This window comes from Cervus canadensis, chromosome 4 (assembly GCF_019320065.1).
Source record: "Cervus canadensis isolate Bull #8, Minnesota chromosome 4, ASM1932006v1, whole genome shotgun sequence".
Lineage (NCBI taxonomy): Eukaryota > Metazoa > Chordata > Mammalia > Artiodactyla > Cervidae > Cervus > Cervus canadensis.
In genome coordinates this window covers 96,688,287-96,700,398 of record NC_057389.1, presented here as the reverse complement: position 1 = coordinate 96,700,398, position 12,112 = coordinate 96,688,287, and the positions used below count along the sequence as shown (strand labels likewise).

The window sequence follows — 12,112 nt, the reverse complement described above, 5'->3', positions numbered from 1 at the left end:
AGAAAGAGACAGGAATGGGACTGAGACTGCAAATACAGCTTTTTTTTTTTTTTTTAGTTTTGACCTTTGTACCATGTAAAACAAATGTTCAAAAATTAAATTATATCATAAAGGGGGAAAAAACAAATTGTGTGCAAACAAATGAAACTAATGGTATATCAAACTGATAACATATGTACATAGTGCTGACTTGACAGCCAAAGAAATCCTGAACTTGACCCGGTAGGTTTTGGTTGGTTTGGATGTAGTGATTTTGAAACTATTTTGACTATATTCTAGGGTTAAGCAAATTATTACTGAGAAATGGACTATTCCTGCCGTATCAGTAAACAAAGGATGTCACAGCCATTAGCAATTGCAGCCAGCACGGAAGGTGAGCTGGTGAGCCCTGGGGGACCTCAGGAAAGAACAATACCTGCCATCAGCAGCCATCAGGCTGCAGTCACTCCCCATGATGAGCCTGGAGGAAACTTGGGATTTGAAAACACAGGATACTAGCTGAGGAGCATATCAAAGGAATGATTTCAGTAAGCCCAGACTCTCGCATCTTCCCATACATAGAAAAGCGCTAGTTCCTTAACTTGAGATATCTGGTTTTCTTTAATTTACAGTAAACTTTTGACTTTAGACTATTTGCCCTCTGTTGCAAAACTTCTATATAACCTGGCTCCCCCTCTTGCCTCCTTGGAGCAGTTCTCTCAGAGTTACTTGAGATGCTGCCTCCTGGGCTTAAGTCCTGAATTTCTATCGAATAAAATATAACTCAACTTTTATATTGATATTTTTGGGGAACCAGGTTCTTACTGTAGGAGAAAGGAGATGAAACTATTAACTTTCAGTTTTAAAAAAGGAGTTCTTGGTTCAGTCCCCTGAGGTGGTCTAGGGTCCATGACGCCACGGTAGCAATGAGCATTTCTAATGCTCAGAAACTGGTTTCTAACCCCCACCACAACCCCACTAAAAGACACCAAGACTTCTTGAGAAATGGCTGACTCTAGGCCTGGGTCAAAGTACAAGTCAGAGCTGGATTAGCTCAAAGACCTATGGGAACATATGAAAGGATGCAGAGATTGACCTGAACACCTAGCATCTCATCTCTACACATTTGGGGCAGGCACTCCTTCCCCTGCCAGGCACAGGGAGGTCTGAGATGGGCACCCAGAAGGACGCAGGAAGATGGGTAGGGCTTCAGACCAAACTGGTTCTCCTGTCCACCACAGCTAGCAGCCCCACCACCTGCAGAGGACCATGCCCTTCTTGAGCCCCTGGCTCTGCCAAGCTGGCAGACTCCACATCTGGCAGCCAACTGGCTATCCTTGAGAATCTCTGGCAGACTCCAACAGCCTCCTCCCTGCTCCCTCTCCTGCTCCTGATAGTCCTCTCCACTCACCTTAGGGACATCCTTTCAAAAGTCCTCTCCACTCACCTTAGGGACATCCTTTCAAAACTCGAAACCCTCCAGGGTCTGTCCATCGCACCTGGAGGAAAGGTCAAACTCCACAGCTCACAAAACTGGCTCTTTCAGCTCCTCCCTCCTCCCACCTGTGCCTGCTTCAGGGAACTTGCCCCCTTGGACCTTTTTTGTGGGAGTCACATCACAGTCGTGGTCAGTGGTCACAGCTCAGACACATCTTCTTTGACCAGGGTAAGCCTCTCCTCACCCCCTCCCCAGTCTCCACCCTAGTTACTCTGTTTTATTTTTTTTCCTACCACTTAGCTCCTGCCATTACCTTGGCTTTTCTTTAGACGACTTATTCAGCTCCCCTTTCCCACATCTGCTTGTAAGCACTCCTCAGGGTCAGCAGCAGACAGCACACAGGAGTTTAAGGAATGCAATGCTGCAGGCAAGTGAGGCAACAAACCCAGGGCTCTCCGGGTTACCTGGCACGGTGACTGGACTATGGCTTTTGGAACCAGTCCTACCATGGTTGAAACTCCAACTTTACCACTTGATGGTCCTGAGACCTTGAAGAAGTCCTGTGACTGCTCTAAGCCTCAGTAACTTCACCTAAGACGGAGACACAACGCCTGCCCTGCAAGCTAATCTTCCCAGGACACTTCTCTGACTCCTGAGACGCCGCAGAACACCTGCCTCAGAGAACCAGGAGACAGGGGCAAGGGACAAGGGGTGACCCCTCCATACCCCAAGCTGGCTTGTCTGTCTTTTTAACATTGCTCCCCTGGAGCAAGGAGCCCGGGGCAGGAGCAGGAGCCTCCCCTGGCCTCTTCCCCTTCAGGCCTCCCAATCCCCACGTGGACTCAGAGTGGAGCGGACTCCAGGTTCCCTGGCCCTGCCCACCATCACTAGTGAGGAACACACCCAGAACCCGAGGCTGACCCCACTGCCCCTGCAGGCTCTCTCGCATCGATCCTTCCCTCAATCCTATCCCAGCTTTAGAGGTGACAACACCCTCTTCTCCCACAAGACCCTTTGTCATCTTCACAAGCAGTCAGTCGGCAGGTCAGCCTTCCTGTTCCCATTTCACAGTCCGGGAAAACTGAGGTCTCGTGTTGGGTAGGCTTTGGGCCCAGGCTGGCTTTTCCTGCCTATCGAGCAGCTGAGGAATCTTGCTCCTCGCGCCAAGGCGAGCGGCGGTGCACGCGCAGCAGAGTGAGTCACGAGCCCCGGCGGCCGCGGGTGCGCCCTCCGCCGGTCTCCTCCTGGCGCCCACCCCGCGCACGCACCCGCGCCCCGCAGCCCCTTCCTCCACCGTCCCTGCCGGGAAGGGCGCACAATTCGGCGAGCCGGGGCTCCCCGGCCCCGCCAGCCGGCCGGCCACGCGCTGTCACCCACGCGCGCCTGTGCCCTGGGTCCGCCCGCGAGTCCCCGCGCGGAGGCCCGGACACCTGCCGGCCCGCGGGCTCGCAGCCGCGCCTCTCCGCGTCGAGTCCCGCCGCCGCCGCCGCCGCCCCCGCCCGCAGCGCCGCGCCGCACCCCGCCCGGCCGCGCCCCGACTCACCGGCTCCCGGCGCGCCCCGTGTCGGAGCTCGGCCCATGGGCAGAGCCCGCCGCTCCCGCTGAGCCGCGGCGCCGCGGACCCTGCCGGCCGCCCGCCGCCCGCCGCGCGCGGCCGGGGGCGCAGCCCGCCTCACTCCGGCGGCCGGCCCTAAGCGGCGCGGCGCGGCGCCCCCTCGCGGCCGCACGGGGAAGGCGGGGCGCGCAGAGCTCCGGGTGGGGCTGCGAGGGACCCTGCCTCGGGGCTCCCTTCCCGCTCCCTTCTGAGGCCACCCATCCCGGAGGCGTCCCCGCTCACCCGGCCTCTGCTCTGCTGCGGGCCTCGGGGTCCAGGCCGTAAGTCCAGCCCTGCATTCAGGACCCTCCGCCGTGACTCGCCTCCCACCCCCTGGAGGTGGGAGCCGCTACGAGCATCAGATGCCACCCTCCACGTCATGGCCCTGCTGGACTCTGCAGCTGAACTGGCCCCTCCCCGCTACCGACTCGCTCACCTGGAAAACCCCTGAGAGCCTAAAATCCGGGGCACCTGCTTTTCTGGCCGCTGCTCTGGACTCTCCTCCTGTGATGGCCGCTGATCTGTGGTGTGTCTGTGCCCCCTGTCTGGTGGGCAAGGGGTGGGCGTCAAAGGATGGGGGAGACTGCTCATCACCCTCCAAGCGTCTTCTGTCGCGGAGGTGGTCCTAGGAACTGGCCCACGGGGCGGGTGGCTCACCACTCTGAAGACACTGAGCTGCTGGGAGGATAACCGGTTGCTATTTCACTTTTAGAATGGGGGGAGGGAGCCTGAACGAGATCGGGTGACCTTCCTCAGCTGGCTCCAGCTGGACATTAAAAGTGTCCTGGTTTGTCCCAGCGTAAAAGTCGGGATATCTTGTCCTTTGCTTCAGTCAGGACCTACCTAAGGAGATGGGGCAGGTTACCCAACCCAACTAGCTCTAGCAAAAATAATTTATTGGCTTACAAAGCATTAAAAGTCAAGATATCCTGCTTTCAGGAACAGTTAGGTCCAGACACTTAGACATTATGAATAGGAATCCAGCTTTCCCTTCTCCTAGGCCTGCTCTGTCTGGGTTGACACTGTCAGAAAGAGCACACCTGCCTGATACTCCCTGGAAACCGCAGAACTGCCACACAGGCTCCGAAGAGATCGGCTCTGGCCATTTCCAAAGTCCTGAAGAATGAGGATTACAGGCCTAGGTGTTGCCTCCCTGGAACCAAAGGTGAAGTAGCCGTTGTGCTCAGCCTGAAGATGGAGTAGGGAACTACTCCAGCATGCGCCAATGGCTATTTGTAGAAGACTAAACAAATAAAAACAGCAATGCTTGTATCTTGTACAGGTGGCAAAACTGAGGCCTGGAGACAGAAGGCATCTGTCTGGGGCACATAGGTGTACTAGGGCAGGTGAGTTGGATGGGCTGGGCAGGGAGGCAGCAGAGCTTTATGACAAGGCTAGGGCCAGAGGCTGGTCCCAGTGAGGGTCATGCCTGAGACCAGCGTCAGCTGGTGAAGACAAAGGAGAAACAGGAAGGTTGGGGGAGAGTCCCAGCATATAGATTCGCCTTGGGGCTTAGGTACTGAGACCAGTCCTGAGGCCAGTGAATCTTCTTGGATTCTCACCCCATGTCCGGAGCCCTCAGGTCAGGCCCTGCATGCCTGCTGGAGGCATGCTGGGGTTCTCGGGAGAGAGGGCTGCATGAGAAAACTCGGAAGGGCGAGCCCGCTCACCTGTGACTCGCTAGGGCCTGAGTAGCAACTTCAGGGCCCCCCTCACAGAGTGCAGCTCAAAGGAGAAGGGCAGGTCTCTCTCCAGCCCACCCTGTCTGTGAGCAAAGACTTGGGGACCACTGAGGAGCTGTTGTCATGCTGGGTGGAGTGGCGGGGCTGCTTGAAGTCAGGGCAGTGCTTGGTGGAGGAACTGAAACCCCAGGGTGGACTTGCCGGTGGCCACCCCACATGTCTCAAGCTATTGTGAGACATGTGAGTGAGCAGGACTCTTCCTGTGACAGGGAGGAAGACTGTGCCTCCTGATGCCTCCTGCAGCCTCTCTTGCTGTCCCTGAGGTCAAGGCTGTGTTGAGGGTACAGCTCACAGGCCTTGAACAACCTTGAGGCCAGCAGGGAGTTCCAGTCCGAGTTGTCCCCAGCTTGCGGACACTGGCTGCGGGAGCCGTGCCTGGACCCTGGGAGAGGACTGGGCCACCCCAGGCCCCATGTTTCCCCAGCGCCTCCCTAGCCCGCCTCATCCATCAAGTCCCTGTGACCTGCCCTTCTCCAGCCTATCTTCTCACTCCAGTCCTTGCCCAGGGACTAGTGCCGGGACAGAGGGTGAGTGCCCCGGGGAGCTCTCGGCTCAGTCTCCTCGGCCTGAGCCCTGCCCCGAGACACGCCTCTGTGGATATTTCCTGAGGGCCTGTGTGCGCCGGGCGCCGTGGCTGGATGCTGGGATCCCGCGGGGAGCAGGACACGTGGTTCTTGCTGCCTCAGAGCCCACTGTTTAGAGAGAGAAGACTGAAGACTAATCCTACACACAAAAGGATAATAAAAACAAGCATTTCAGAGAATGCTAAGTGCCATGAAGCCACCAATACAAGGTGAGGTGGTAGAGTGTCTTCGGGCCTACTTTAGATGGGAGGGCTCGGGAAAGGCCTCTCTGCACACAGGGGGTCTGGGCTGAGACCTGAAGGAGGAGCCAGCCCTACAGGGTCTGTGGGAAGATGGTCCTTGCTAGAGAGGGTGGCAGGAGCAGTGACCCTGTGGGCAGCATTCATTCCTCTTTTGTGACAAAGAGAGGAGGCAGGTGCGCCTGGAGCAGAGGGTGGGGGGAGGGTATGGAGGCCCTGGTGTAAGCAGTCGGGGCCAGGCTGGGCCTCCCGGTGGGCAAGGAGCTGGGACTCTGTTCTCTGGGTGTGGCCCAGGGCAGGCTCCACCCCAACCCCATGAGTAGCCCCCTCGAGCAGGAGGCTTGCTGGCTGTGACACCCAGAAGGCCTTTCCCAGCACCCCCGGTGCCTGCTTTGGCCATCCACGGTCCAGATGGCATCTCCCAGATACATCTGACTCTGGGACCACCTGAGTGTGTCCTATCTGCCCAGCCCTGGGATGGCAGGGAGGAGATGGCAGGCAGGCGGCATCTGAGGAGCACACGCCCTGGTCTGGGGCAGAGGCTGGGGGCGTGGGTGATGGTAAGATGCAGAGAAGGTGGGAGAAGTCAGAGGCAGCTGGGTGTGGCCAGGGTGAATGGGGGACTTGCTGAGATTGTGGGGCCAGAGAGGTACGGGGGGGCCATCTGGAGGCCGCGGGACTTGCGGTTGCAAAGTCTGGTGTGGGCCTTCATGAGGTGGAGGAAGGCGAGCCTGTGGTCCCCCCTGCCACAGACACGCAGCGCTGCAGCCTGCGAGGGCCTTGCAGCGTGCCTGCCCCAGTGCTGGCCCACGTGCAGCGGGGGACTCAGGAACCAGATTACACCAAGCGGGCTGCCAAGTGCTGTCACCGTAAAGTCAGGGAACAGCAAGGACAATTTCAGCCTCTGGCCAGTGCCTTTTATTAGTGAAACTCCTAACTCGCCCATTCTTGGATCTGCTGAAAACTCATCATTTCTCACTGCCCCGGAGGTCAGCGCTGTCCCCGGTATTGTGTATCCTGTGTCGGTGCTGGAGCCTGTGTTGAGAATACAGTACAGCGGGTGCTGCGGTCACCGCCTCCGGCAGCTTCTTGAGCTGAGTGGGTCTGGTGAACATGCTCCACAGTTAGGATGAGAGCCCCAGGTGAGGCTGATGCAGGCAGAAGATGGGTCACACTTCGAGAAACGCTAATTACAAGGGGGTACAGGGTGGACCCTCCCATCGGTGATGGGCAAAATAATGGCCCCCAGAGATGCCCAAGGCCTAAACCCCAGAACCAGTGAATATGTGACCTTCCATGGTAAAAGGAACTTTGCAGGTGTGACTTTGAGCTGGGGATTACCTCGACCCAGGATCACCCTGGATTATCAGGGTGAGCCCCGTGTAATCAGTGGGTGCTTAAAAGCAGAAGAGGGGGAAGAAGAGTCAGGGAGAGAGAAGTGAGTGTGGAAGCAGGGTCAGAGAGATGCTGGCTACTCTATTAGTTCTGAGTGTGTGGCAAGGGGCCACGAGCCAGAGATGTGGGAGGCCTCTGCTGGTTGTAAAAGGCAAGAAACTAATTCTCCCCTAGAGCCTGTAGCAGGACCCAACCTTGCTGACACCTGTTTTAAGCCCAGTGAGACCCATGGGAAACTTCTGACCTACAGAACTGTACATGAATACACCTGCATGTAGCTCAGCTGGTAAAGAATCTGCCTGCAATGCCAGAGATGTGGGTTTGATCCCTGGTTTGGGAAGATCCCCTTGAGAAGGGAAAGGCTGCCCACTCCAGTATTCTGGCCTGGAGAATTCCATGGGCTGTATAGACCATGGGGTCACAAAGAGTTGGACACGACTGAGCAACTTTCACTTGTTTTGAACCAGTAAGTTTGTGGTAATTTGTGATAGTGGTAATGGGAAACTCAGACACTGTTTCACAAAAGAGGCTCAGAGCAGGCAGGCAACTTATGGAGGTGGCAGCGCAAACTGGGGGCCCAAACCCCGCAGGCTTCCCATTAACTGCCCTAGGGCACAGTAGGAGGCAGGGAGGTCAGGATCAAGCTGCTGCCCTTGGAAGGGCCCACACCGGGGCAGAGTGGACACATATTGGGCCTTCCTTGGGAGCTCATTGACAGCACAGATGACCAAGACTTTGGACTCAGAGGGTCTGTGTGGGGACCCAGGAATCTGCATCACAGCATCAAAATGGTTTTGTCATTATTCAGTTGCTCAGTCGTGTCCAACTCTGTGACCCAATGGACTGCAGCACATCAGGCTTCCCTGTCCTTCACTATCTCCTGGAGTTTGCTCAAACTCATGTCCATTGAATCAGTGATGCCATCCAACCATCTCATCCTCTGTCGTCCCCTTCTCCTGCCTTCAATCTTTTCCAGCGTTAGGGTCTTTTTTAATAAGTCAGCTCTTCACATCAGGTGGCCTAAGTATTGGAGCTTCAGCTTCAGCACCAGTCCTTCCAATGAATATTCAGGGTTGATTTCCTTTAGGATGGACTGGTTGGATCTCCTTGCAGTCCAAGGGACTCCCAAGAGTCTTCTCCAGCACCATGGCTTGAAAGCGTCAGTTCTTCGGTGCTCAGCATTCTTTTTTTTTTTTTCAATTATTTTTATTAGTTGGAGGCTAATTACTTCGCAACATTTCTTTATGGTCCACCTCTCACATCCATACATGACTGCTGGAAAAACCATAGCTTTGACTATACAGATCTTTGTCTGCAAAGCGATGTCTCTGCTTTTTAATATGCTGTCTAGGTTGGTCATAACTTTTCTTCCAAGGAGCAAGCATCTTTTCATTTCATGTTTGCAGTCACTGTTCACAGTGATTTTGGAGCTCAAGGAAATAAAAATCTGTCACTGTTTCCATTTTTTCTCCATCTATTTACCATGAGGTGATGGGACTGGATGCCATGATCTTAGTCTTTTTTTTTTTTTTCATTTTTATAAAAATGTGTTTTATTTTAAAACAAGTCTATAAAAGTAGAAATCACATACAAAAATACAGATTACTCTGACGTGTTAGCAAAATAGCTTATGGCTGGACTTGAGTTTGGAAGTACTGTATATGTGAGGGCATCCGGAAATCAGAGGCCGACCGGATCCTCCCTCCAGCCCGTGTCACTAATCTGTAAACAATAATTTCAAGTAATATGTAGCACTTTTAAACTACTACAAAACTGAAACCTAATCATTTTCCGTGTAATACTACTTTATAAAAATGTTCTTCCTTAGGTTTGAGCAGATAAGGGCACTTCATACCATTGTTTCTAACGTTTGAAAGATCTGATTTTTTAAAAAAGCAATGTTAATAGAAATGATGAGTTTGGGGTTTTTGCTCCATTTTGAATATATGGGAAGGTCATCGATTTAAATGAGAAATTAGTGTTTTGTGTTTGTGTGTGTGTGTGTGTGTGTTTTAAGTAGAATTTAGTCATTTTTCTTCTATGTATCATTAAAAAAAAAAATTCACTGATGCTATCAAAAGGTTCAGCACCCAAGTCAACTTTTACACATGTGCCGGCTGTGCTTATTGCTCTGAAACTGCACGGAACATACACCTTCTTCTAGTGGATATTCCTAATTGAAAGGAACATGCAGTTCTTAGGGAACTCCAGGTCCAGAACTTTATAAAACGGTTGCTAGAGACAATCATTGTGGGAGGCCATTAAAATAAAATAAAGACAATTTAAAATACTTGATTCCAGAGTAAAAATAGCTTTGAGAACCTTAGCGAAAAGGAAAATGGCAGGCATCTGCGGTTCAGGATTCCATCCAACATTTCAAGAATCAAAGAATGACTGGTTCCTACCTCTCTAAAACAAAGTAAGTCATTTTAAAAGCTAAAGAACCCCTGTTAACATAATTTGATCATAACGTCTGAAGTCCACAATTCAATTTCCTCAGCTAATTCAGAACACTGCAAACACAGTACATAAAGAAAATAAAAGTGTTAGTCGCTCAGTCGTGTCTGACTTTTTGCGACCCCATGGACTGTAACCCGCCAGGCTCCTCTGTCCATGGGATTCTCTAGGCAAAAATACTGGAGTGGGTTGCCATTTCCTCCTCCAGATCTTAGTCTTTTGAATGAACTTTAAGCCAGCTTTTTTCACTCTCCTCTTTCACCTTCATTAAGAAGCTCTTTAGTTCCTCTTTGCTTTCTGCCATAAGGGTGGTGTCATCTGCATATCTGAGGCTATTGATATTTCTCCTGGCAATCTTGATTCCATCTTGAGCTTCATCCAGCCTGGCATTTCTTATGATGTACTCTGCATATAAGTTAAATAAGCAGGGTGACAGTATACCACCCTGACGTACTCCTTTCCCAATTTGGAACCAGTCCATTGTTCCATGTCTGCTTCTAACTGTTGCTTCTTGACCTGCATACAGGTTTCTCAGGAGAAAGGTAAACTGGTCTGGTATTCCCATCTCTTTAAGGACTTTCCACAGTTTGTTGTAATCCACACAAAGGTGTTAGCAGTCAATGAAGCAGAAGTAGATGTTTTTTTTCCCGGAATTCTCTTGCTTCTTCTATGGTCAAATGGATGTGGTCAAAATGGTTTACTGACGTTCAATTGTTTAGACTCTACCAGCAGGATAAAAACACAGAAAGTGGTTTTAGGGCAGCCAAATATCCTAAATGTGATGCTGGCAACCTTGATCATGTAAAAGTGTGTGTGAGCAATGTGGCAGTGGGAGCCCAGGTTTGGCACTCGTCTGGTCAAGTGGGACCCCTGGGGGCTGCCACAGAGGCAGGGACATGTGGCCGAGGCTTCCGTGTAGCAGGCTCAGTCTAGGGAGAGGTACAGGCTTGGCGGTGGCTGGACCAGAGTGGAAGCCAGGAGCATCACGGCCACTGCTGAGCCGTCTGCTGGAGATGAAGCCAGCAGGACTGGAGACTCCTCTGCCCAGGCAGCCTCTTGTCTTCAGTCGTCAGCTCAGCTGGATTAACCATTTGTGTCCTATTAATGGGACACAGGAGCCTCTCAGCAGGCGTTTGTTGAAAAATGATGGCATTGCAGGGGAAGCGGCGACAGAGACGGTCCTGGAAGTGGGGGCTCCGGGGAAGCATCTTGGCCCAGATGAGGACTCCCAACATAGTTCTGCAGAAGGATGCGTTTTGATTTTGTTGCAGAGGTGTCAGTGCGTCCTTGGGGAGTGGAGCTTTTTGCCTCCAGCTAGCTGCTGGGCTGTTTCTAGACCAGGGGACCGGGAAGAGACTCGGCCAGGTTGCCTGCCTGAGCTCAGCCACAAGCCCCACCTCCTCCCATTGTCCCCATCATGACCACGCTAGTTTCTCCTGGTCTGATGGTCCAAGGTGGTCTCTCATGGCTACTGTACCCTCTGTTAGCTCAGCCATGCACATTTGACCATTTGATGTCTCCTGCTCTTCTCAAAATAAGCCTTGCCACTCCCCAAAGGAAGTTCTTTTCTATTCAGTTTTCTGGGAGTTTAAAAACTACACAAAAATACGTTATTTATTGAAACAATTGTGTTGAGTCACCCTTGAATTTGGAAATAAACAACACAATCTTGGAATCAGCTAGCATCCATTAAAAGAGCATAATCTTGATCTGTGTTTATCCAATTTTGGAATCAAGATTAATCCAGCCTAAACTTGAGTTGGGTAGCTTTGAAAAGCTAGATAAGATAGTGTGTTTCTTGAAAATTTAGTGAAAACTGGTCTGTGAGATTGATTTTTCCTGGAGAGTCTTTGGGGGTGGGAGGGGAACTCTTTGACGACCACTTCACTTCCTCTGATGGCCACTGATCCAGTCAGGTTTTTGGGAGGTCATGCAGCACACCGTGGCTAAGAGCATGGTGCTTGTACCAGCTGCTCTGGCCTCAGACTCCATTTCTACATACTCTGGCTGTGGGAATTTATGATTTCTTCCTGCCTCCATTTCCCAAATTTTAAGATGGAGCTGATACCAACCTCATAGACCTGTTGAGAAGATTAAATAAGTTCATATATATGATGTGCTTAGTATCAGCATTCTTGAGACAATTTTAGTGCTTAATTTCTAAAGAAATTTTATCTATTTCTTGATGATTATCACATTTGTTAGAATACTATAGATTTTTAAAAAATGTCTATCATAACTTGCCTTTTCCACTTTGTCTGTTACTTACATATTCTTTATTTCTTGATCATATTGCCAGAAGCTTGTCTAGCTTATTAATCTTTCAGTTTCACTGATTTTTTTCCTCTCATTTTTATTTTCTAGTTTCTAGTCCCTGCCTTTATTATTCCTCCTCTTCTCTGCCTTTGAGCTTGCTCTGTTGGTCTTCTGTCAATCTCTTGAACACTGAACTCATTAAAAAAAAAAAACTGTCCTTTTTTGATAAGAGTATTTAAGCCTTAGCTGGATCAAATTGGGTATGCAGTGCAATTCTGAGGTCATGCACTTTTAAGAATTTCATAATTTTCCTTATGATTTCCTCTTTCACCTAGATTGCTCTGTGTATTGTTTAGTTTCCAGATGTCGGAGATCTTTTCAAATTTATCGCATTATCATAGAAAAACAGTTGTGTATTTTTAACTTCG

At 51.2% G+C, this 12,112-nt stretch overlaps 1 protein-coding gene across 5 annotated transcripts in view; it reads right to left on the bottom strand.

Annotated features, from left to right (window-relative positions):
- Positions 1–4,020, bottom strand: part of RASGEF1C (RasGEF domain family member 1C) — a 94,071-nt gene extending 90,051 nt beyond the window's left edge. For 2 of the 5 annotated variants that reach the window (XR_006269126.1, XM_043466984.1), the window contains exon 1: positions 3,255–3,441. Coding sequence is in view for 1 of the 5 variants with exons in the window: in XM_043466984.1 (XP_043322919.1) it covers positions 3,255–3,392 (138 nt within the window). In the remaining 4 variants the exon portion in view is untranslated. The other 3 variants (XM_043466987.1, XM_043466985.1, XM_043466986.1) reach the window with 3 other exon arrangements.
- Between the last annotated feature and the right edge of the window lie 8,092 nt (positions 4,021–12,112).